Source organism: Poecilia reticulata, chromosome 21 (assembly GCF_904066995.2).
Source record: "Poecilia reticulata chromosome 21, P_reticulata-male-v2, whole genome shotgun sequence".
Taxonomy (NCBI): Eukaryota; Metazoa; Chordata; class Actinopteri; order Cyprinodontiformes; family Poeciliidae; genus Poecilia; species Poecilia reticulata.
Window position 1 is genome coordinate 18,031,804 of NC_088850.1, and position 27,244 is coordinate 18,059,047.

At 39.5% G+C, this 27,244-nt stretch overlaps 1 protein-coding gene and 1 long non-coding RNA gene across 5 annotated transcripts in view; one reads left to right on the top strand and one right to left on the bottom strand.

The window, feature by feature from the left end:
- The window catches only part of LOC103457848 (uncharacterized), a 30,225-nt gene extending 18,162 nt beyond the window's left edge, over positions 1-12,063 (bottom strand). The window contains exons 1-3 of one of the 2 annotated variants that reach the window (XR_532487.3): positions 11,682-12,063; positions 9,915-10,046; positions 8,044-8,136 (exon numbers count right to left, since the gene is read on the bottom strand). This is a non-coding gene — a long non-coding RNA (uncharacterized LOC103457848). The remainder of the gene's footprint in view (positions 1-8,043; positions 8,137-9,914; positions 10,047-11,681) is intronic. The other variant, XR_014085595.1, reaches the window with a different exon arrangement.
- Positions 12,064-14,324: 2,261 nt separating this feature from the next.
- Positions 14,325-27,244, top strand: part of runx2b (RUNX family transcription factor 2b) — a 99,715-nt gene continuing 86,795 nt past the window's right edge. The window contains exons 1-2 of one of the 3 annotated variants that reach the window (XM_008398276.3): positions 14,325-15,275; positions 15,731-15,851. In XM_008398276.3, coding sequence (XP_008396498.2) covers positions 15,144-15,275; positions 15,731-15,851 — 253 coding nt within the window. In that variant the 5' untranslated portion in view covers positions 14,325-15,143. The remainder of the gene's footprint in view (positions 15,276-15,730; positions 15,852-27,244) is intronic. The other 2 variants (XM_081602172.1, XM_008398272.3) reach the window with 2 other exon arrangements.

Here is a 27,244-nt window from a genome sequence, read left to right on the forward strand (position 1 = left end):
GCAAAACCAGGCTTTAACGCTGAATAATGTTAAGGATTAAAAAAAAAACTAAAGGATAGAGAATAATTTTGTAGGTGCTGGCCTTGTTTTTGATTTTTGATTTTTTTTTGCATCTTTTAAACAAACACAAAACACATGTATGTTCTCTGACTTCAGTGTTTATCATCTTATAATCTGAAGTTGCAGCTGATAACATTTCCTTTACATATAATCAGAGGTGGGCAACAACAAAGTAAATTTACTTGTACAGTTTAGTTGAAACCGAGTATGGCGATCATTACTTCTGTTGATCATCTTTGTGTAGTTTGCGTCTTTTATTCCAACACACTGTAAAATTGCACACTCCACCGCTGTGCAGTAGGTGGCGATATGCAGCTGTAAACGGGTTGCAAGAAGAAGAAGAAGGATTTTTTTTTTCGACTAGCGTTGCCTCATAGGTACGTATTAGAGAAATACAATACTACGGTTTTGGTATCGATCCAATACAGAGCCTTTATCACCGATACCGATACTTTTAGCGATATGATACTTTTTATTAAAGTTTAATATATGATTAAACCTCTCAAATCCGTGTTTTTGTGGTTTTGCCTTTGAGTTGTTTTCTTCAACCCTATGACAGAATTTGGACAAAGTTCATAGGTGTCTACAAAATAATTTCAAAACAAATTAACAGGACAAACAGTGACAACTGAAAAAAGAAGTATGCTTTTTAACCAAATACAGTCCAACAAATCATATTATTATGAGAGCAAATCAAAACAAAAAACTCCTTTGAGTAGAGAAACAACAAAAAAAGTGTGTCTGGTTTGTTGTATTAAATTCTACTTTTTTTTTCAGTGAACTTATATAAACAACTAAAATATCCAGGGTGAAAAGTTTCCCTCAAAGATTAGTTTTAGAGCTCACTAATTAGCTACTTAATATGAGGTCACTGGTTTAAATCCATGCCTGGGCAATATTTGTTTCTGGACAAAATACTTCGCCCAGCATCATGGATCGTTCTGGACAGCGGCCAGTGCCCCTGTAGAACCAGTGCCGGCCGCTGTACTGGAAAGATTACACTAAATCAATTTCTTATGATATGTGTTGACACAGAAACCGTAACTAATTGCTCCCTGAAATATTGAAATATTGTCCCTTTTTGTGTGTTGTTGTTTGTTCCACGCTTTTGTTTTGTGTTGTTTTGGTAAATCTGGTCTGAAACCGCCACGGTTCCCCATGTATAAATATGTTGGTGTGATTGTGGTTGTCTGGAGGGACCGCAGGTGCAGAATGGCAGCCGCGCTTCCACCGCCGAATGCAACTGAGTGGGGAATGAATGATGAGCGAAATCGTAAAGCATCTTTTGGGATCTAGAAAAGCGCTGGTTTCAACACTTGTGCATTTTTTTGAAGGCACATAATCCAGTACTTTAACTTAAGTAATAATTTGACTTTTTCGGGGTCACGCGTATTCTTTTGTAAATATACAGAAAGTTAGGGATATTCCAAAATCTTGTGACATAACAGCTTTTGATGATTAAGTAGCTAACATCAACTAGTCATTCTGTCTGCTGCAAATAATACAAATATACAGAAAATGAAAAAAGTATTCTTTATCTCTGCCACATCCAAAGTGACTTTTTTTAAACAACTTATTGATAGTTTAGATTTTTGACCGACAGAGAAGTCAGAGAAAAAAACTGCATGATCAATAAAGAATAAAAAGGGACATTTCGATGTTTTTTTTGGCCTCTAAACCCTCAAACTGGTGTCTTGACCAGCTTAAACTGGACCCCTGTTTTTTTTAAAACATCTGTTTAAGATGTCAAATAAAGACTTGAAACTCCTACTTTGGGGATTTTTTTAAATTATTTTTTTAAACCAAATAAATGTGTCAGTTATTGGGACTTTTTTAAGAAACCATATTCAGTGTAGGATAATCCAGTCCAGATTCTACAGTCTGTGTTAGAGATTTGGAAGCGTAGCTGATCTAAGTCGGTCCAGATGCAAAAAAGTAGTAAAATAGACCTTTAGCACAGTGTCTAATCAGAATCCTCCTTCAGTATTTTATCGTTAAATGGTTTGTGACACAAACCCCAAAGCTAATATATGTCAGTGTAATTATTTCAAGATAAATGTTCAAAGTGTTACAATAATAATAATAATAAATCTGTTTAAAGTAATGAATTTGAAAACAGACAATATGTAGCAACAAGGATTTTTCATCATGTTTTCATAAGTTCTTGCATTTATAATGTCCCAGGTGTGCATCGCCATCAGTATATATCAGTATATGCATTTTAAGTTATTTTTTGGTAGTTAAGTATTTCATAAAATATGTAGAAGCTAAAGTCAAAAGACTAACCTATAATGAAGTTTTATTTTCCAGTTTTCTGAAGCTTTATGTTAATACGTTTGGATTTATTTTGATTCTAATCCCCTGTTTGAACCCGAGTCCAATTAAATGAATGACATTTGACAGATAATGACCTCCAAATAAACCAAAGTATATTAACTGACATTCTGTCGGTAGATGTTGTTTAATGGAGTCACGTAATCACCGTTTTTAATGTAGATAATGATCAAAGTATAGAAAATCTTTGTAATCTTTCGTTATTAAACGTCTTCCTCATATGTGGAAAATTGACACATAGTCAACATGAAATATCCAGCAGTAGAGGAAACCGTTATGTTGCCAAAACTGTCAAAAGTGAAACAACCAAAATTAATTACAAAATACTACATTTCAAATGAGATACTTACTTCAGCTAGCTGTAGCGTACATCCATATTCCCTTACATTGTGCACAACACTCCTCACTGACCATGGAAAACTCATTTCCAGTGAGCTGCCCCCAATCCATGCCTCCCTGGATGATGAGCCACATCCCAATTATATATGGTGTGAGGCATGCCCTGTCTCACACCATATAAAACCACCCTTTCTTTGTGGAGAAGCTTTTCCCAGTCGCCTTTATCATTCAGTATTCACCCCTTCACCTCTCCATGCCACCATTTGGTCCTCTGACCCCGCCGTAACGTTACAAAAGCTCAGGGAGCGACGGGGCCAATCTGAGCTGTGCCAAGTTATACTATTCAAAGTACATGATACGGAACCATCCAATATTACTGTAGAGCATATCAGTCAGTCTGGGAGCCCGCTCCAGAAACGGGGACCACACACTCTTTATTAGAGCCAGTAAAACGTCCCAGAGATGTGGCTGGACTCTGCTTTCTGCTTAGCTAACATGAACAATAGTAGGATTGTGCTGCTCCGCTCGCTTTCTTTTTGTAGGTCCTATTATTTTTTTCTAGCATTTGTTATTCTCACTTAAACTACAGACTGGCTCCACGAGTGGGCCACGGCGTCTCCGAACCGAGCCCTTCTCGGGCCAGGAAAAACCCGGTGGAGCCAGACGAATAAAAAGCCAAAGTGCCGACGCCGCACGGCTCCCAAATCTGGTTCCTGTCAGGGGGACATCAAGGGAACACCCGCAACGCAATCTCTCCAAACGTTTCCCTCTTCCTTTTTTTTTTCCCCCCGCATCTCTCTCCACCCTTCAAGCGATACGTCTTACAGATGACTGAACCATCGCCAAATGCTCCCAGAGTCCTTATTCTGCTTCTCTTTTTCCCCCTGCTCCGTCTTCCATCTTTCTCTCGTTTTTTTTTTCCTTTCTTTCTTCCTTTCTTTCTTCCCCCCACCGTCTTATGTCTCCATGTTTGGAGCCAGCCCACATGGATTGGGATCAATTTAGGGTGAAATGATAATTACCCTGTCACTTTCAATTCCAACGTGATGAAGTGAGAAACAGGAAATGTAATAAACATAAATGGAATCTCACGCGCTTATGATTCGGGGAGGAATCATATCTGGGCTCCACGAACTCGGCCCGACTGTCAGTTGCGCGCCGTTCCTGCTGGGAGGCGGCTACGTGCTCATGCCCCGTCTCACACCAAACTGCTTGTTAAAGCATTTCGCTGTGGATAATTGCAAAATTCCAGTCCATACGCTGCTTTGTTTGGAACTTCATCCATGAGAAATGATTTGTGTCACAGGCTTCCAGAGGAAAACTCAGGAGCTCTCTTTTTTTTTTTTTTTTCCCTCCTCCATCCAAAATCTCCGACACACATTTGGCTGAATTTGATTCAGCCCCCTTTTTAACTCAAGCGGCTCTAATATGTTTGGTGTTAGCAGATCAGAGATAAGAGCCGGGCTAACAGTAGCCGGCTCTAACCCTGCCATGTCGGCTGTTCCTCAGCTGATGTATGGATGTGATTCCTGGCGGGGCCACGGTGCGCCGCCTGGATTTGTTTAACCCAGTGGATCAGCCTTCAGACGGGAGCACGTGCGCAGGTAATGGCTGCCATATGAGGCCAGGCCTCGCGGATGAGCTCACATGTGTAAGCTAAAAAAAAAAAAAGCAACTCAAAAAAAATATATAAAAACGTAAAATAAACTCTGGTGATCCAACAACAAAATGTGCAAACCAAAAATTAATAAAGTCAATATTCTAAACCGTGCTTCCTCCAGCGGTTCACTCAGAGGTTAAAGTTTTGAATTGCGAAAATATTTGATGTAAGAGCGGACTAATTCGAGGCTCTGTTTGCTGATGTGATGCCAGTGTGGCTTTGAGCGATCTGCCCTGGTGAGATGTGAACCGTCCAGCACAGGGCAAAAGGCGAAGTTTGGATGGGCGGCGTCTGGATGTTGGTCTGGAAGGGACGACCCGACCGACCGACCAGCCGGCCGCAGTCTAACAGGACAAACGGGCCCCTGTAACCGGCGGTACGCTGGAACTAATGGGACTTTCCACCACGCATAATCATTCACAAAGCAAATAAATATCTTCCAAAGATTAAACACAGTGAGGGCATCTCTGGCTTTTGCCACGACCACCCAAGAGGTCACAGCGGCTCCCAGTGACGAAGTTCGCAGACGACCACTCGAGCAAAAATACCCAAACAGCATCCTCTTTCTTTCAAACTGGTAACCTGTTGGAAACGAACACTTCCTGTATCCGGATCAGCAGCGGGGGCGATGTAAAACCTCACCTACCAACTATACCGCCATAAAAGCATAATACTGTTTGTTCCCTTTTTTTGTACCTGTAAGCAGGAGGGCCTGATTATGTTGGAAACGGGCAGAGCAAATCAAAAATGGGGCATTTGATTAAAAATGACCTCCAGGATGTTGTTTCCACAGGTTTCCAGTGCTGCTAATTGGCCACAGCAGGTGTGAGCTCTTTCAAATTCAGTTCCTTGATGCAAGCTGTGCGACTGAAGAAATGACATTAAGAGAAGCTTGTTTTTCTTTCTAAATCACATGGTAGCATGTGCGGTGATATGGACTCATCCAGTTTGGAAGTGAAGGAAGGTGGGACTAAAATTTAAAAATGGTTCTCATCCAGTTGGAGTCACTCGACTCTAAAATTTGACAGATTGTGATTCCAGATCAATCTAGAACAATTTTAAACGAGTTCCTCCATTCAAATGCCATATGAATGCGAACATTCATGTGTTTTTGTCCATCACATCACCCCTAACACCTGCATCATGTTTTTAAGAATGAAATTCTGATAAAACAACAACAAAAAAAACATGTTGAAAACACAAACTTAAACTCGTTGCTGTTTTTAATGTCATGATATTTTGTATTATTAGCACGCAGACATAAATTCCAGACTCGGCACCAGTGATACATCCACAGAAAACTTCTGCTTCGGTGTGCCCCCCCACCCTAACCGGCGCCCGCCACGTCACAAAACTTCCTACTGGCGCCCCTGTTGAGCTCTGAATGTTTTGGTGACTAAAAATGTCTAATTTTAGTCTCTTATTTCATCTGTTTTACAATATGGCTCACTGGGGCAAGCTCGGCGTAATTTTTTCCCCCACCATCATGTTCTAAACTGAGCAGCATGGCTGTAAATTAAATCGTTCCCCTCTCCGTACAGACAGAAAACTTCGCTTGTAGATTTTCCAGGAGGGAGCTCGGAAAGGGTGAAGGGGCACTGTCTCGCAGGCAATTATTATAGGGTGAACTTAATAAATCAAAGCAGCTGTTAGGCAGACCATCTTTCCTCTTCAACGCGGCGATTAAATATCCATGAGAAACGCAGCTCGAAAAACATGAGCGAACAGCAGGACAGGGGAAGGTGTGAGGAAAAACTGCAGCGGCTCGTCTCGCGGGGCTAATTTCACCGGCAATAAAAGAAGCGAACAGTGTTGCTGATATTTCAGTTTAACCTTTTTCGGCGTGAGCAGCTATCGGGGAACATCCGCCAGGGAGCTTCGCGGCCTGATTTATTACGGCGGCCCACGAAGCAGCGGCCACAGGAGCAGCGAAACAGACCCCGGGGGGGTTGATAACGACGCTGGGCGATGAAAAGGCCGCAGCTACCAGCAGCCACCCTCCCGCCTGCGCCTTACAGAGAGAGGAGAGCCGCGGAGACCACTCCAGCCAAAACCGTGCACCTGGACCCATGCTCTGCTTCGCCAACTCTCTTTCCTGTTCCTGTTTCCTGTTATGACGTGTAATTTGAATTACTTCTCTCTCCGGCGTTTCAGCTCCAGAGCAGGTAAAACGGTCATTCAAGCATTGAAGCCACCTGGGACAACAGGTTGAGCAAAGCACAAGGGAGTTGGTGCTCTGGAATATGTCTGCGGACAAATTAGTCTGCCTATACTGATTACTACGGCCAGCCTCCCTCCTGGCAAACACAACCTCCCCCGTGTGACAGCGTTGCAAAGAAAAACACTGTCAGCTTACATTATGTTGCGACATTTTTTTTTTTTTTCCTATTGACAAAGCCGTGGCATGAGGGGATAAGCGAGTAGAGGACTTGTGCAATATATTTGAAAAATAATTGTCATTCAAACTGTGTGGGAAAACCAAAAAGTATTTCAAAAGTTTATTTGAGCAATAATCTAAAAAAGAAATGTACACTGCTTCAATTACCGATGTGACATATAAGTAAGATTTAATTTTGTAATTTACTTTTATTTATTTATTTTTGATGAGTGATACTTCTTGGCGCCATTTTTTTTTTTACCAACTTATCAACAATACGAGAGTTTTAATACTGGTGCTTAAAATTTTACTTAATGCTTTTTGAATGAATATTTGCAGGTAAAAGGCCTTAAAATAAACAACTCTTTTATTGATGATGAATATTCTCACAATAATAATAATAGCTTCCACAAAATAAGTCGATGACATCATGATTGGGAGCGCAATTTTGACACAGCCACAAGAATAATCTAATCTTATATTTTTTTTAGGTTGTGTTTATAAATTTTATTAATATGTGTCTTCTTATTTCCCTTTGTCGTTAAACTAAATAAGTGGAGTCAGAGGCCTGTTTCTGCTTGACACTTTTCAAAATGGGCAAGACAAGAGAACATACTGCCAATATAGTGAGGTAAAACAAAAAATAAAAAAAAAACAAAGCTTCCTTTAAAAAAAAAACTGCTGCAAATATTTCAGTGTTAAATTATGCTGCAGCAAATAAAATTAAAATGATTCTTCTAAAGCTTTTTTACAGATCTGCAGTACAGGTAAAAGGTCACTGTTTACACCTTATTGTATAATATAATCACCATCTAATGGCAATCATAATCATGGATTTTGTATTCCATTATATTCATGGACTTAGCCCATACAGTGAATCCAGGTTGTGAGACTTTTCCCACCACTGTGGAATCGCCCACTCAGGCCCTTTTGATGTCGATTTCTCACACGCTTGAACACTGGGTGGCACTGGTGCCAAGACCAGCCAAGACCAGCAACACACCAGCAGACAGTGAAAGAAACTGTGGTTGCCAGTCTAGCTGTCGGTCCTCTCTCTTTTTCTCTCTCTCCCGCTCCTTTCTTTCTTCCTTTCTTTCTTTATCTCTCTTTCTCTCAACGTCCTCCTGCATCAGCAGAACTCAAAACTCTCCGCCGGGCAATATTTAGGCATAAAACAAAAATACGAAACTCAGTTTCTATGATGTTAGACCGAGGTAAACATAAAAAATGTGGACTGACCCCCTCCGCCTCCCCCTCCGGAAATCTGACTCACATTTCAGCACCAGCGTACGTTATAATTATTCTGACCACTCTGTTCCTTCTCTCTTCGTTTTCTTGTCCTTATCCTCCTCATTTCCTGCCGCCCCTGTAGGACAGAAATAGATGGGAAGATTCCTGTAGACACTAAACACACACACAGTACTCTCACTACAAGCGTTTTCCGCGTATGAAATTTGCTCTTTTGATTTAAAGTCTCACAATATATCTATGAGCTTTGTGTCTGTTTGCTTTTGAGCAATTACACTGCAAGCGCTTGCCTTTGTATCTGGAGCGTATAATTCCGTTCTGGGTTCCCAAAAAAAAGGCTGCTTATTATTGAACGGACTCTGTTAAGTTTCAGGAGGACATCTATTAGGAGGTTAGCCAAACACTATCAGCTAATACGACCTGTAATTACACCAGCAGTGAGGAAACGCAGCGAGCTAACACCAGCATGGAAACAATCTGACAGTGCAAACACCGCAGCTAAGCCACTTCATCTCTGTATGTGCATTTGTAAAAGCGCGCGTGTGTGTATGTGTGGACAGAGGCCTCCTTGCGCAGATTGTGGCTGTGCGAATTGTCAAATTGGAGTGGATGTTTGGGTGTGGAGGGAGCACATCTGGAGGGAATTTATTGTATAATTCAGTCTATTATTGCTGCGGTCGGTGCTTAAGGAGCACGCACACAATTACCGTCCACTCTGCAAGGCTACAAGTGGCCTCTGGCCTAAACTAATAAACTGCGGACGAGGGTGGAGAGAGGAGAATTCATTTGAGGTTATCATCATCGCACTCCTCTCTGCTACCTCTCAGACTGACACTTACCAGAGTTTATTATAAATCAATGAGCAGCACTTAAAGTTAAAGCCCAGATTGTGGTCAGATTTGATGGGGATCTGGTTTTGAAGATTTGCATTAGATACAGACTGAGACAAAACAACTCACTTAAATTTTAAAGTTTGACGTATTGAATTATATTTCCTAATGTCCATCTTATCCAATGCTGGGTTTTTTTTGTGTGTGTACTTTATTGTGAATTATGTTAGAAGACAATTTCTAGGTTTTAGTATCCACTACTTAGACGTTCTATCCACCACTCGCATGTAAAATATACATTAGCAGAGAGATTATTTTAAAAATACTAGTAATGTAACAATATCCCATGCCATGAAATCATACATGAAATTACACTATCCGTGTCAAAGACAAATCTATCTTGCGAAATAGCGTTGCTAGTTGAAGACTTTGTCAATATATTTTACAAGTATTCAGCAGCTCCATCAAAAAGCAACTAGTGGCAAATCTCGCAATGTTTTCCGATTTTACTGTACAGACTGACATAATGGTTGTAAAAGTTGTTCTTCTCGATGAGCAACGGGTGTGGCTCCGTCCTGAAACACGTACAGTCCAGTCCTCAGAGCCCTCGACGTTTTGTGGGAACCAATGGCTCCTTTTCTTAATGAGGAGCTAGCAATGATGTGCTAACACCTATGCAGTTGCTGTTCGCATGTTAAAGTGAAAAAAGGAAGTAGCTTTGGGTTCCTTTGTTGCCTTGACAACGTTGGCCGGTAAAGACCGCTCGTCAGCCTGCCCAGGAACGCCGGATATTTAGGGTAGGTGGAAGTGAGAATCGTGCAACTGGAAACTGTTAGCTGCTATCGAGGCTAAAGGTTGCCCCTTGCTGCACAGCTTTCTGGAAATAAAATTAATCTGGAAACAAAAGCATGGAGATTCTCAGTTTTTCCAAAAACATTAAGATTTCACCCACGTGTGAATGTCGTCGTGAAGGATTCATCCCCTCATGAATGTCTCCTATCATTATTTACTTTCTTTACTTCAAATGAATCCTGTTTACGAAGGTTTTACTTTCTGATTGACCTACCTGATAAGGGCTCAAACCTTGTTGATCCGTTTAGAGTTTAGACACGTTCTTCTCAGCGCCCTCCTTCTCTATGATGTCACCTGGTTATGCGTTGCCATGGAAGAGGAACTGGTGCGTTCAATCAGCCTCAATCTAAAAAAAGAAACACACAGACTGGAGGGAGGGGTGATGACCTGGACTGTATACATTTTTGTTTATTGTTTGCTTTTGAAGTCGAGTTTTTCAAGTGAGTTTATAGATATTTAAGTAAAATCATTGTCTCGATGGATTCTTGAAAAAGAAAAAGTGAGTACATTAAGTAGGTGCATGAGGAGGAGATCTGTATTGGTTTATGAGGTGACGGCTTTTCATATACATTAACTCGCGCCATGAAACAGTCCAAAGTTAAACCCACTTCGTCTTTTCCATTTTACCAGGCTTCCTGGAATAGACTGGCGAGGCGTTCGGGATAAAGACTTTACCAGGGGGGAAAAAATCTGCCCAGGCCAGCCCGGACTCTATCTGACTGTGGCAACCCCGAATGACCCACGGCATGTGTGTGCGTGTGTGTGTCTGTGTGTGTGTGTCTGTGTGTGTGAGGGAGTGATTTTGGAGCTCCTGACAGTGTTGGCGAGAAGCTCGTAACCCAGAACAATAAAGTACTTCTCCTCCAGGCCTCCCAGCAGTGATCTCCGCCAGAAGTGAAAGGTTCAACTTGCTGCACGTGTCAGAGTTTTGACCTTTCACCCTCGGAGGCTGTTTGTCTCTCGCTTGTTTTCTCTGCCTCCACTTTCTGGCCCTGCGCGTTCATAGTCTGAGACGTTATTTCTTTCTTTTCGTGTCCGTTATTAATGATGAGTTTAGTTAAAATGTTTTAATATTTCATTGCTGATTCTTGGACTTAGTGACCAAGTGATTCTTATTCCGAGAGAGCAGTTTGTTTATTTCTTAAAGTAATAGCATACCCACAATTTCTCTAGATTGAATAAGCAATAGACAGTAACGCTACACATAAACTCTATTTAGACAAGAGTGAATGTTAAGATAATGCAATTAAGATGAATAAAAGCCTCAAAAAAGTAATATGAAAAGTCCAATCTGAAACTCTTGGAACATTTCCTTTGATTTAGTAAGAATTAACCAACATTTTTCTTTTTTTAATATGTGATTTGGCTGTAATAATATTACACACTTATTTCTTTGTATCTGAGAGCTAACAATGAAATATGAGAAGATATTTGTTTTGTACTGGTGGATTATTTTCATTTGAAGAGTCATTAAACACTTGAGCCGTCGGACGGACTAAAAAGAAGACAATTTCTCAAGATTATCAAAGACAAGGTTTGGTTGGTTGCCATCAAAGAAGAAAAAATATGGCGGTTGTTATAGTTTCTGCACAAAAACAAAAATGCAGGAATGATTTTATATATTTTTGTTGGGGGTCACATTTTTAAATAAAAACAACAAATCAGATATTACGTTCGGTGCCAGTCCTTTCTAAATATATGAATAATTCCGGGATCAACAGCTGAAATTGGAGTCTGGTTCGAAAAAATCGCAATCAGATGTGAGTGGGCGCCTGTTTGAGTTAAAAACACAGATCTATCTGTTTTACACTGAGCTTTGTAGAAGTGTAACGTAAACCAGAGAGATTTATGTGGGCTTCAAACAGAGTTGTTTACGCATATTTGGCTGCAGAAGATCACCAAACCATTTCTACAGAGTTTTGGGCTCCACAAATCCATACGCAGACAGACATAAACACAAGGAATCCTAGACCACTGTTACCTTCGTTGTGCAAGATGACCATTGAAGACCAATCGACGAGCCAGGTTTATAAAAGTTGTTGAATCCAGAAAGTAGCTCATGGGAATGTCTAGGCAAGTACGGGCATTTGTTTGACTGGCTCAAAAATGATGTTGATGAGGGCATGGCAGGGCTACAGGATGAAGACAATACTGTGCAATTAGAAGACCACAAATTTCCTTATAGATATTAAAAAATCTGTGGAGCAAGCTGTGTGGAAAAAATGTAAATGGTCTGACCTCCTCTGTTTGGAGCCAATTAAATGTAAACAACAGAAAATGAACGTTGCTGTACAGTAACATCTCACATTTATTTTAGTAAATGAACTCTGAATTCAAAAACGTATTGTATAGACACATTAAACTCACAGTGATATATTTAAAGCATTTGTGCTGATAATAGTGTAGCGCATATTAAAAATCTTGGTAACACTTTATTTGAAAAGGTGCATAAGACTGACATGACACTGTCATAAACATGAAGTCTTTATGAATGTTTATGAAGGTTGTCATGGAGTGTCATTTGGTAAATAATGACACTTTTAATGCAAAGTTGCGTTAAAAGTCCATTAAAAGTGCCATCTTTGCATTAAATTGTCATTATTTATGAAATAATGCAAAGTTGGCACATTTAAAGGACTTAATGCAACTTTTAGAGCAACTTTGCATTAAAAGTGTCATTATTTACCAAATGACACTTCATGACATCAGTCATAAAGACTCCTTCATGTTCATAATAGATGTAATGTCATGTTTATGACAGCATCATGTCAGTCTTATGCACACTTCTTCAAAAAAAAAAGTGTTACCACAAACCTCAAATTTGATTTCTTGGAAAACTATACTACATGATACCAGCTAAAAAGTATTCTTGATTCAGATTTAATTTTTTTTTCTTATGGCCCACACACTCACGTTGAAGAAAGATGACTTGATAGGTGCCTGGCAAACCCCATTTTTTCCTTCTACTTAACTTCCTTTCAGTAGGATCAGTTGCAGAACTGTGTGAACAGCCAGCTTCTTTAGCTACAACCTTTAGCGGCTTTGGCCTTCCCTACTGGTGGAGGGTGTTAATGACTGTTAAGTCAGCAGCTTCTTCATCATTCATCATGGTGTAGACCTTGACATGACTGTAATATACATTTTATTTCTAAAGACCTTTTTTCTTTGGTAATAGAGAGCCATGATAATGAAAATTGATAGAAAATACTTTAATTCTATCACTCTGTGTGTAATAAATCTTTATGGAGTAGAGGAGTTCCCGTATTTTAATTGAATTCTGGAAATTATGGTTTTGATTTGCTGGGACGCACCTTCATGTCGCGAGGCCGGGGATTAATTGGACGGACAGACAGACATTTAGACAGATCGCTCGCTCCCGTTTCCCAATGCAACCGCAGCATTGTCTCATTTCTGCGAGGTGTTATGTCTGCTGGGTGCAGCGCAATCCCCCCCAGCTCTCTAGCGATGTGGATGCGCTACAGTATTTACCAATATTGAAATAGCTTGGGATGAAGTGAGTATTAAATCAGGAATGTGCTTGTGGCAGATCTCCACCCTTGATAATATGGGGTGTTTTTTTTCCCAAGTGGTTTTGCCCACTTGTTTTTCCCACTATGTTTTTTTCTCCCTGCGCAATGCTCTTTCACTCTTCCAGTAAAACAGTGCATATGTGAGTGTGAGTGTGTGTGAGTGTGTACGTGTTTTTCAAGGCAGCTTGTTTTTATTCCGGTTGCTGTCTGTGTTTGTCGTTATACTATCTTTACAAGTCTCGGGTTGTAAGCTGGAATGTAAAGTCACACATGTCCAAGGAACACAATAAAATCTGCGGGTTTCACTTCCTATGTACAGGCTCTTGGCTATGCAATACGCATTTATCTTGCTTATTCACATAGTTAGGCGTGCTATAAAAAATGGCAAACTTCCCCCCGGCCTGTTGTGGTAAATAGATGTTGTTTAAAGCTTCTGAATTCGGACATTACTGGAAAACGCAACCATCTTGTGCTACGGTAAGCAGGTTCAGAATGGGTCCTTCCTTTTGTGCGTCTAATTTGTAAAGGGACACGTTCAAGAAGAGCCACATGGACATTATCATTCAGCTTGAGCAGGGATAGTGGTTGTGTGTTTATTATTACTCTATCCCATTCATTCGAGGCGTTTCATTCATTTTGGTTTTTTTTTGTTTTTTTTTCCCCTTAACTGTGCCACAGCGTTCAGTAGTCAAAATGATAGCCTACTCCTTTGTCTGTCCCAATGTACAATTTACACAGCTTGGTGATTTGGTCAGACAGAGACCACACGATGAAGGCGATATACCACAGAGCAAGTGGCAAAAGGATAGGAAACATGCAATGAAAAGTGCAATGAAGTGGATGAGGTCACCCACATTCAACAAGCGAAAATCAAGAGACTCACAGCCTCAAAATTAAAGATGATCATTTCTCTGACCTACAACATTTATGCAGCCACCACTGAAAAACTTACACGAGTCAAGTGTTTTTTTTTTCTTCTTCTTCTTCCTCCTTTCCCTTTCTTCCAGGCAAGTCTGTGCATACATTCATTTAAGCTGAATGTAGACAAACCACATGAGAAGAGGATACAAACAGAAGCCAATTAAAGAACGAATGGGGGGTGGGGGGGTTACAACAATAAAATTAATGTCATGAAACAGCTGCGGTCAGTGTTTGTGTGACACTTCACAGGCTTCCATAAAAGAGAGGGCAGAAGAAACTGTTTAGGTATAATGACTGGGAACCAGTTCACATTCCTGATTTCAATGGCTTTGTTTTTTTTATTTTTAGTTTCGACTTGAAAGGGTCAGGAAATGTGGGTTATTATTTTTGGTTGTAACTGAGTTTTTTTAAGGATTAAGAAATGAAGTGTCTTCATTTAGTCTTTATTTTGCCACTTGAACAACATTTGCCATGTTGGCAAATATCATCATAGATTATACGAGTAGTGTCGCCCCTAGATGCCAACTTAAATCACTTATTGGTTTTTGTTTATATGTGATAGCTAAACTCTAACAGCTATAAGTCTGGCAAGGTGATCTTGTGATTTCCTCAGTGTCATGAGTCTCCACCAGCCTTTAAGGGTAACGCCCACAGAGGCTGATGCTTTCCATTTCCTCAGAAATTGCAGTTTATCATTGTGGATGAAATATCCTGACAGCAACTGAAGAAAGCCATGATTTATTTTGCCTCACAAATTAATTTCCCTCCATGTTATGAACTGGCATGCTGGAGTAGCGTTCGCTGCCATCTGTTTAAACTCTTAAATGTATTGCAACAATTTTTGTTTCAATCTATATAGTTACTAAACTTATGGTAATCTCATTTGATATTTATAACTATGGCACATTAGCATAAACAAAGGTAAATGACAGCCAGAGCAGTTCAGAAATGCTTTGTAACTGTGGGAACTTTCTTGGAAACTTTTTAGCTTAATGATGTTGTTTAATTCATTCCTCGAATTCCACCAGGGGGCGTCACAGCGGACCGGAAGTGACATGACGGCGAACCGGAAGTGGCTGCACGGAGATTCGGAAGTTGTTTTCTGTCACCATTTGCTAAAGCAAGTAAGCTAAATTAACATTTAAGCTACTTACTTACTTTTTTAAGTATTGCTCAATGTGGTGAGTTGATGAATGTTGTAAGCTATTGAGCGATATGTGTTCTATATGTGTGTTTTGACAAATTAGCTTTAAGCTAATGAAAATGCTAGTGGTTTCATGCTTTATTTTGTACATTAGTTGCTAATTAGCACAATGGTAGCTCTTGTTTATTGCACAGTGGCATGTAATGCTGATGTCCATTACACCTTAAAGTATTCAAAGAGTTAATTATGTGCCTTATAATCAATTATAATTGGTGATGATATGATAATATAATTTACTTTAAAGGTCTAAATCGAAGTTTTACGTTTTAGTTGATTTGAATATTATACAGTACTAAGTATTGCAATTTAGTTTTCATTTTGTTTAGTTTAACTGGCACTTTTTGATACTGAGTTTCGCCTGCCGTTTCTGTGCAGAACATTCTCCAGGCAGGGAGTGAGACGTGCTGTGGGCCTGCAAACACACCAGAGATGAGTAGAGCAATGAAGCCTCTGTGTGTCCTGCCACTTCTTGCTTTTATCTTTAGCTACAATAAAGGTAAGTATAGCCAATATAACAGCACAAATGTTGTGTTTACACCAGCTAGTGTGGTTAAATAAAAACATGATTTTTACTAAGAAACTTGTGGTGGACCGGTGTTGGTTGCATTTAATCCTCTGATGCACAACACATGTGCACTCTTTCTAATCCTAAGAAAGGGTAAAAATGTCCCAATACATTTATTTGATGATGATTTTGCTTTTTGTCTTTAATATTTAATTTAACAAATTTTTGCTTTTTTTTTTAGCACATAATGTTTACAGACATGCAACAAAAAGAACCTATTTGTCACTGTATAATTTGGAATTAAGTTATTTGATATCATATATCATATTAATTTGTTTTAAATGGCTACTTTACCATTAAGTGGGGTCTAACTATGAAATATTGCAGCATGCTTGTTTTTTTTCTTTTTGTTACCAAAGTGTTATTAAGCTATAGTGTATCTGTACTGTAAGCTCATGAAATATAACTATGTAAAAATATAATTTAACTCATCACATCTCAAACTCTCGTATAAAACATGTTTTTATATGCCTCACACATGACCATAGCATGTTCTGCTGACAGACTCTCTCAGTCTAACACTATAATCCACTGTATTTTACTGTATTGCACTTTAAGCCATCCTTAAATTTTTCTTATCAATAAATCAAACAAAACAATATATTATTAAACAAAAAAAAATCAGTCACAAAATCATTGTGCTAAAACTTACATTTTTTATACTGTACAGTCACTTGTCTGTCTGATTCCACTGCACAGTTTCTGGACATCGTCCAGTGTCTCGTTTTTTGGGCGTCTCCCTTTGAAGACACGGCCTCCGATTGCGTAGTGTGCCCTTGCGTTACAAATTAATTGCAAATGTAGGCGGCTTGTTTCTGCCCCACTTGTGCAAACTTGATTTAGAATCCAAAAGCTTGGTCACTGGGTAGGAAAAGAAGAAAACTAAAATAATTTCTGCTAAAATAAAAAAAAAAAATAAAATTAAAAAAAAAAGTTGTGTGAATGCAATTAGGTCACCAACGAGGTAACTGGAGAATGTCTGGAACAGTGATTTATGAAAGTTACTGCAAAAAAAAAAAATCAATTTGTTCACTTTTGTTGCATATTGTGCATCAAATATAAACACAGTCTTCATAGGCTGCCTTTCAGTAAAAATAGCAGAATAAGTTTGCATTTAGATTGTCAAAGTAGGACAATATGCGAGCAGCGTAGCTGAGGATTTGTGTAAAATAAATAACAGTTTATGTGAGCAAACAAGCAGAAGAGAAGCTAATGATATGATAAAGACACACTGATGTCATCTTTTATGTGCGGTTTGAGAGTAAGCCACGTTTCACGGTGGCATATTTTGACCTTATTTCTTTCCTTACCAACGTCAATCCGAATGGTCAGCAGAAAGACAGTTGGTTCTTGTGAACCCGGGTTGATGTCGGGTTTCAAAGGCTAAACGCGCTCCAAGTTCAATCACTCAGGCTCTTTCGCTGTCAGGACCCATAAACAGCGTCTCCGCAATTACCAACAATTACAGAGTAAACTTCCACCTACTGTTACTGAATGATTTTTTGTATGTTTTAAGGGGCCTTATAAATGAATCTGTGTGAAGAGCTGTTTGTTTTTGCGTTGGGACCACAATCTTCTAATCCTGGAGCACTTCAAAGTATTTACAGAAACAAGCCATAACAGGATCAGCCTCTGAACAAGCCAACAGATCAAAGGGAGGGGCTGCTGCCTACATAAATATGGAAATAAAATGACTCAGTGGGAACTTAGGGTGTAACAGAGACTCTCCGGCGGACGAGAGGAATTGATTGGGAGACGGACGAGAGACAAAGATTCTTGTTTTAAATCCAGGACCTTGATGTTGACCATTTATTAATGTAGTCAAACTGCTTGAGTTATTATTGTGATTTTTTTATTACTGAGGAGCAGTAATAAAATTAATAGTTTTCAAACTTTCCCTACACATCCAGTCCATTGATTTTTTTTTTCTATATTGAGTGAGTTATTGTGTTTCATCTAAAGTAACTAAAAATAATAAATATCAAAGGCAAAATGCTTGGCAGATGCCTTTGGATGCATTGGCTCATATTAAAGTACACAGTAGTTCACTTAATAGTTTGACTGAGTCATAAATATTATTAAAACAAATCAACATCACTTTTACGACTGAATGTTTTCATAAGAAAAGTCAGACCACGTTAATAATGTTGCTTAAATGAAAAAAAAGACGTTGTGTACTTTTATATTATTCCGTTGTATCTCTTTGTAATTATGTCAAAATATCAGCTGTGATTCATAATGAAGATTTTGATTGACAATTTGTGTTATGTTTTTTCCCCACTCTTTTTGCCTATTTTACATGTGAAGGACTTTGATCACTTTATCGTGTGTGATGTGGCTATGCAAATAAAGATTGATTGAACGATAGGATAAAGACGAACAGATTTGTCCCCTTTAAAGACAATATCGACAGTGTAAACTCGACACAGAAGAACTTCAGTTTCTCTGTAAAGCGAGGAAATTGAGTTCGAATGAAAAGTGTTCATGGATTGTTCTTAGTAAATACCCTCATATCACTGCTAATCAAACTGTGGACAATAGAGCTGAAGGAAGCCTCTGTGCTAAAAATGCTTGTTGAAGCAAAAAGTGTGGAAGGACTTTAGTAAAAAGGTAAAACAGGGCTTAGGTCAGACCCATTATATTTCTGGCAAAACATAATCTCGGGTGTAAGAGGAGGTTGTTAGCCGTCACTGTTAATACGGATAGTGAGCCATTAACTACGACTCAAGCTGCCATTAGAAGGAGGCTTGTCCCAACCGTAGTAGAATGGATGGGGACAGTTCAGGGATGATTTGAGTATCTCTGAAGCTGAAATATACTGAAGCCAACAGTGCTCATCTGGACGAGATTGTATAGCAGTTGGAAGCAGAACCTATTGATTTTAAAACAGATTGATACAGTTTTTTGTTTTGGTGATTTCAGGGAATTTAAAAACTACAAGGTTTCCTATCTAGTGTCTAATAGTGAGTTTAATTTGGTATATTTAACCTGTGCTTCAGGGCTATTGGTATTCAGCTGTATGCTTTTATTTAACGTCGTAACTCAGGTGTGGTTACTGTAGGCCCTGGTCTTACGTTTTACAGGTCTCTGTGGATTGGTAACTTCTTTTTGACTTGTCTCGATGTCATCCACACACGTGGAGATAAAAAGAAGACAGAGACGGATTTGGTGTGAGATAAAAGTGCCTATTTACTGCTTGGTCTATATTCTAAGTATATGTCCAATCAGAGCTAGGTATTGTGCAGTTGGTGCTTTTAGTCAATTTTCAGTTAATCAAATCCGACTGAAAACTGATTAAATACAAGACTATGGAACACAAAATGTCACCAAAATCACTCTGTTCCTCTAAAATCTTTCAGAAAATCATGAAAGTGCATCAAATCGTATTGTCTGCTGAATATCGTGATATATATCGTATCATATTGTGAGATTATTGTATCGCTACAGCCCTAGTCTATAATCAACCTATCACTGAAGAGTAGATTTGCTCCTTCACCATGTCAAAATGGGGAATGCTCAGTTTGAGCATCCAGTGGGGGAGTTATCAGGTGTCGCCCAGATCGAGTTCATGTCCCACAGGGATCAAATTCTGTGGGATGATGTGGCTAAAAAAAAAAAAAAAGTCTGGGAATCACTGATCCTTCTCTGTGCAGTTATTTTGTTGGTCAAATTACTGGTAATAAGCCTGAAGTTTCCACCTCCAATAAAAAAAAGTTGTACTATACATTTTATATAAAGCACATATATACCGTACTTCTGAACCAATTCCACTGCGCTCTGTTGTGTTTGTCTGGTTTTACTACTGCTGTTCATAACCAGTCCTCTGAACCTCATAAGCTGCTGTAGCGGTAACACAACCTTATGAATTAACTGGATATGAACAGAGAGAGTCTTAAAACTTACAGTACTCTGGCCCTTGAGAACCAGAATTGGACGCCTCCGTGTTCACTGATATGCTCAACTTAGGGCAACTAACTGTAGGGCTTCTAAAATTCAGTAAACGTCAGCTCAGACCATTCATCAATGCTTTTTTTGACTTCCTTTCACATCTTTCATGGCCAAGTTGTTATCTTCCTGCACTTTTCTGCCATGCAGACATCCTAGTCACGTCATCCCTTCACAAGTTTCACGGGTTTTGAAACAGATTACTCAATAGACTTAAATTTATTGTGCAAATCCTATTTAAGCTAGAATAGGAATGCATATCATCACGTTTGTCTCATGCAGTCTTCATAATTTAACCTTATTTGAACTCCAATTTTATACTTGCAAAAATGCATTCAGTTGCTTGTTGCCCACCGGCAACATGCGGCCCAAATCCATGCAGTGATGTCATTTTTTGTGAACCAGGTACATAAGATGAGTAGCTCTTCCAGGCCGCAAAATATTATGAAGGTAATAATTATCTGCTGGATGCTGACTCTGTGGCTAGGTATGGATTCAACAGAAACATAAGTCAGCATTTGAGCACTTTAAACTCTAAAACTTAACTGGAAAGTTGGCAGCCAAGCTTTGGTGGGAAATGTTATCCCTGTAACCAATGTTTGTATGCACAGGAGATAAATTTTGGTGCAGGGAATGTCAGTTTTCCATGTGAGTGCAGTTCAAAATTAAAAACAGCCCCATTCATAAAAAAAGTATTAAGAAAGTCTGAGGCCTCGGTTCTCAAAAGGAGAAAGGTAGAGCTTCAGTCTCTGCCTTTGGCAGAGCAGTTTAAGCGTCTTAGTGTGTTGTTCACGAATGATGGTAGGATGGTGTATGGATGGACGGACTGAGGATCCGTCTATTCTTGTTTGTTGAAGAAAAAGATGAGGGAAAGAAAAGGAAGCTCTTGATTCATTTGTTTCAATTATAACTTGTCTATGGCTGAATATGGATGGCTGGAGTAAGCTTTCTTTGTAAGGTGGCAGGACTTTGCTTGAGAGATCAAGTCTGTCATCAAAGTAGAGTTGCTGGATTGAAAGGACTTGGGGATCTGTTCAGGATGCCTCCAGTTCGTCCGTTTGGGGTTTTACTTACTCACTGGCTTGTTTGGGAATGTCCTGGATTCTCCCAGAGAGACATGTTTACTGTTTTTTTTTTGTAATTTGATACTGGATGAGCACCAAAAAATGGACAGATGCATAAGAAATAATGGATAAATTAAGCAATCTTACGTTTTTGCTTTCCCGTTTTTTGACACAAGAAAAAAAAAAAAGCAAAACTTATCACTGATTGCAATCAGACCTTTATCTTTACTAATCTCACCATCTTAAATATTGAATAGTTTCTCATTTTACTCTCATTCACTTTGGGTTGGTTCAAACATAGGCATAGAAAAAATAAATTTTTTCTATGCCTTATATTCACATTCAATCATGGGCCAATAAGTAAATAATTAATCAATTACAGTTAGGATTCTGCAATTGTCTTATATAACATGATAGGTCCATAGTTATATCTCATTTTAAATCGGACTAAACTTTTCTGGTTATAGATCAGTTTACTTTGTTTGCTAAATACCAGATCAGTGAGCAATGAGTATATTTTTTTAGCATTTAGCGTTGTGGAAATACTTCCAGAAGCTTTTAACTGTAGCTTGCTTGAACTTTGACCTGTCCCTCCTGACATAACTGATCACAGATTTTCTATCTGAGGTTAGATCAGGATAAAAACTCTCTAAAACATCGACTTCGATGACCTTAAGTCAGACTGCATCGCAGGGGTCAATGTTTGAATCCATATAAAGAAAAAAATACATTCTCATTATGTTGGCATTTAGAAAATAAAAAATTGTAATCCTAAATTATCTAAAAAAAAGAAAAAGTTAGATTTTTTTTTATGTCACAGTGAGAAAAAAAAATCCTGTCGTGTGGGTGTGCGTGTATGTGTATGAGTTCAACACAAAAATTATAGAGGTGCTGGGATGAATATTTAAAGCAGATTTGATGACTGACCACAAGGGCCTGTTGCCAGTTATAGTGTAAGACAGTGTGAGCGAAAGAAGACAGAAAACGTGACCGTGGAGTTCACTTGCTTGAACCAATAGCTGGAAGCTTCAATGCGATGTAAACTTAAAAAGAAATACTTATGCTTGACCCTTCACGTGGAGGGGTTTCTCTTTACCAGCATAATCGAGGTTGATGCTGGAAACCCACTTTTACGACTTCCCACTTTAATTTCTGCTCCAAACATAAAAGCATTTGTTATATAATAAATCCCAGCGACTTCCAGGGGGAAAACCTATAACTCACTCCAGTTGGATAATGTCTTCCATTTGTTTAGTCACAAAAAAAAAAAAAGTTTTGGTTCGGGATCAGAGACGAGCGCATTTTTGAAAGTGCGCAGACTGGCCATTGATCAATGAGTTCCTCCGCAGCAAAGACCAGGACAATGCCTCTCAGTAGTCTCAACAAAAACTCCACGAATCACAGTCTGTTCCTGTCGCGCTGCAAGGAAGCTCCATGTCAGTGTTTCATCTGAAGGCGCCCACATGCTGTTGCTTTATTACCCCCCAGCCTGCCCACCCACCCACACGTTTGGCTCGCTCCACCTAAAAGCACAGAGACCGGGCACACATGAGCCACACAAACATAAACTGTTATGAGAAAAGAAGGGTTTGATTTTGCACTATCCTGCAGACAGTGTAACAACATTGTCCCCAGTTAAGTGTTGGGTCTTTAACTACAGATTTAAGATGCTGATTTGTGGCTAGAAAGTTGGTGAAAAGCTGAAATGGTTGGGTCCTCATATTTACTGTGACATTTACACACTGGGGCGGAACTGCTTTGCGGCCACCAGCTGAGGATTTTTTTTATTTATTTATTTTTTTACAGCTACCAGGTGTGAATGTGGGCAACTATGAATCAGAGTTGTACTGAAGAGAATTTGTCGTGTTGAATATTTGGTATGAAACTGAAAACTTGCTAACACTGTATCCTGGTCTTTTAATAAACACATGAGTTAAAAACATACTCTTAGTGGTAAGAGTTTAATGTACTACATACAGTAGTCCTTTATTTATTTTTCTAATGTGCAAAAAAACAGCAACTAGCGACTAAATGCAAACATTAGTACAAATGTTTGTCACTTTGTTACCACTTGGGGGCAGTGTCAAGAACATTCAGTCTGCGGTTTAATTTGTTTTTGGTGACAGTTATTTCATAAAGGTGTACATCCTTTATCTATTGTTTTTTTATTTGTCTTTTTTTAAAGATGTAGCTGAATAAAATGTGAGCTCAAAGTAGAATTTATAAGTTTAACAGCAGCTCAAAACATGTTTTTTTCCCACTTCACATTTATACTTGGGGAGGAGGAGAAACATATCCTACTTCACTTGTGCTTTAGCTTCACTACACTGCAATGAAAGTCAGCAGTCAGTTTTAAAACTGGACTCATATGGCATCACTCTGTGTCTGTCTTATATCATGTACTTATCACTGACCAATTCCTGTGCAGGCATCTGACATCGTTCTGCGATTCATAGCATGGAGCTTCAACTATCAATTGGAACCATGTGCCTCATATTAAACACTTCCCCTGCACTTCAAATAAATCAGCCATGGTTGATGTTCAAATTTTATTGCTGCTGTATTAGACTGCGTCATCCCAGTCAAACTACAGATATTCTATTATTTTGTGCGTGTGTGAGTGTGTGCAGCTACTGTTCTGTAGTTCAGATGTGCTAACAGCGTAAAAACAAAGTAGATGGCTCTCACGCAGTAGAAAGCAGCTCTTTGGTAACTCTGTGGAAATTTAGGTATAAATACTTTTTGCAAGTTGCAATATGAACAAATTAACCTGAATGTAAAGTTCAGTCAGAAATATTTTCAAACTTTCCAGTATGAACCAAATCGAATCCTTGCGAACCAGGAAGAAGAGCTGGTGACTTTATTGACTTCTGTTTAATCTAACAGTTCTCTCTTTAAAACTCATCAGCCAGTGTTTGCTTAATCAAACAGTCCGTGAATAACCAGCTGCTCTCAGCAATACAAACAAAAAAACAATGCATTTCTCTCCATTTTTACTTTTTAAAACAGCTGTGCAAACATGGTAACTAAAGAAGGTTGTGAAGACTTTATACTGGATTTTTGAGGTAGAGATAAATGAGAAACCTCAAACGTTCCCACTCTGAGTTGGAAATGACTTCAGTGTCTACCTTTTTTTAATGTGAAAAATTTCACTTCTTAGTCAACTCTAACAGACAGTTAAACCACACCCTTCAACCAGTTGTGCACTACCAGTAAATTAGAAGTAAATTAGAAGGCTTCATTATTGAAGGGCCTTTCAGGATAGCAGTACTTCAAGGAAGTATTGTTCAACGATAAAAACTGGAATACGCGATATATTCAGCTTGAAATACTGTAGTCCTAATGTATTCACACTGCAAATTCGAGAGTTATCTTTGCATACAGCATTTTCATATACAAACACTTGAAAAATGGCCTTTTCAGCGAGCCACCGCCTCCCACATTCAGCGCCCCGTGTCACCCCAAAGTGCCTCGGTGTGCCCGCGAATCAACCCTTTTTTTATTGGCGCCTCCCCCTCTGGCACTGCTGATAATTCCCTGTGATAAAATAATCTCATAGGTGAGGGTCAGACCTCAGGAGAGGATGACATGCTTCTGACTCTCCTCATCTATCCAGGCCTTTCATTACTAATCCCCATGCAGCTCCGTCTTGCGTGAAACCTCAACCTTATAGGCTCAACCTCAGTCCAGGGCCCTGAGACAGCCAGGCAGCCAGCCCCCATTTGGAGAGGCACGCTGCCTTTGTGTGGCTGCACTCCCCCGGCTTGTCTGCCTCCCATTATTCCCCCATTCAAAATCTAAATCAAAGCCAGCTCGCATATGAAACGCGTTTGAGGTTTAAAGTCTAGTACAACTACAGCAGCTACTATTTCCAACCCCGCATGATGGATCAATATTCATGTTTCCACAGTAAGATCTATAGAGATAGCCGTTCTGCAGCAACTAATCACTCCAACGTTATATAAATTATCTTTTTTTTTTTTTTTTTCAGGACTAATAAGGTCTCGGTGATATATTTAATTACAAGGAAGTATGTCTTATTTTAATTAATACTGGCTCATTCTTGTGGCGAGACATGATTATAGTGTATCTTTTTACGCTCCTAGTTTGACAACTAGTAAGTCAAAAGGAGTGCCAGCAGCCTGGAGACGGGGGAAATGTGAAGTACAGACAGACAGATTTTTTTTTTGTAGCTCTCTCTTTATTTAATCTAGCATGGGTGGAAATGAAATGACAGCTGCAGCGCTCTCACGTACTGCCCCCCGCCCCCTCCCCCCCTCCGACAGTGATGACGGACGCTTTTTGATTCCCCCACCCCTTTTTTTTCCCTGGATGTTCGTTTTTGTTACGGTGCCCTTTCAATAAATATTTCTAAGTCTGTCAGTTAATTCTGAAATTCCATCGATGAACTCTGTCCAGAAAAATAAACGGGGCAGTCGCAGCAGTTGGCCTGGACGGGGAGTTGTTATTTTGTTCGGGGCTATTGGCAGCGACTCTTCACAGAAATATTGCTTATTTTTGCTTCGTTCCAGAGTCGAGCCTCTGACAGTTTGTGTGAAAAACTGCAAACTGGATTGTCGTTTAAACACAGCTCCTCTGCTCTGTAATTATGAGCACCGTTCACGCAGACGGCTTTTACAGACAGCCACAGAATAAGGATGGCTCTTCAGACGTACACATCCCTGCAATCTCTAACAAATAGTGGTCAAATTGCAATCAGAGGTATAAAAACAATAATTTTCCTCATCACATTAGTCATCGCATTTTCATCAATCTGTGCCTGCTGCTTGAGGATTGAACTAGAAAACCTTGGAAATCCCATTGGGAGTAATTTGTTGGGTAGGCTTTGGGAAAACACTGTGGTAAAATTCAATGTCAGCTTGCTCAGTTATATTTCTTTATAAAGGATGCAGCGCGCTACAGATGTTGACACAATTACCTCAAAAATGTCCTGCGTCAAAACTTGCGACTGTCATCAGTTGTTTTGTTTTTTTTGACCTAACATAGGGTTTTGTTGTAAAAATCCTGAGAGGGGCAGTGGCCGCCATGGCCCACAACCCACTGAGCGGGCTCACTCTAAAATAGAATGGTACATTCCAAACCAATATAACAGCGGCAGTGCACCATCACAAGACCGCAGTAAATGGCAAAATTATTGTGCATACTTTCTGAGGCACGCCTAAAAAACCCCACTGTGTCCACATGCACTCCCGCTAACATCAGGTAGTATTTAAGTGTCCTTCACCCTAATGTATGACTAAACATGCTGCCCCTTTACCAAGCAGCCCTGATATGCAAAGCGGGGCACTGTCATTCCGCACCAGACACTTTAAAAACAGGATATGGTCTGGATTTCTCAGCTCTATATAATAAAACCCAACTCCAGTTTGATTAAAGTAGGAGAAAAAGACAAAGAGTCATGCACACTGCCACCCACTTCCTGGGAAACTGCTCTATTTTGTGTGTAGATTTTCTGGCAGCTTGCAAACAAAATGCTAGGACTGACTGCCTTAAAGTGTCAGGCCGGATTCCTCTTGTCGAAGGAATGACTTAACAGCATGAAAAGTAGTGTCAGGTTTAGACAGCAGATTGAACAGCCTTATAAATGTACAATGATGAGTAAAAAAATAGGGAGTAAAGGGAACTAAGGAAAACAATAACAATTCCCGTACCGTGTCGTGGAGCAGCCCTCCAAAGACATAGACATGGACAAAAACTAGAAAACCCCACTTCAAGCACCAATACCCAATAAAAGGGAACCTGCTACCAGACAGTGGACTGCTTGTACCATTGACTGGTACAGTGGTACCGCAGAACCCCAAACAAAAACAGCCACCCCACATATGTGAACCCCACTGAGGGACAAACTTCACAGAGTGCATTCCTCATACCCCGCACCCCTTAGATGTTCCAGAGCAGCCCACAATACCAGGCAAGGTTCTGACTGCTAGGACCCGGGCTATGTAGATGGTTTTGTGGATAAAATGATTCCCTGAAACTCTTAAATCTGGAAAGGTTGCCTCCAAGGTTGACATGAGCTGCTTACCAGTATCAAGGTATTCCATCAATCCATTCATTTTCTATACAGCTTGCAAACAAGCTGTGGTCTGCTAAAGAAGTAGGGCAGACCACAGACTGGTCACCAGTCTGTCTTTTTTTTTTTCATAAATCCAGATTTTTTAATCCCTTAACTATTACCCTCTATACTTACATGTAAGTCAATGGGTCCACGAGGAAGCTGGTGTCATTTTGAAAGTTAAACTATTGAAGTTTTCATCCATTTCATAAATCATAGTTCTACTAACAAAATGCCAG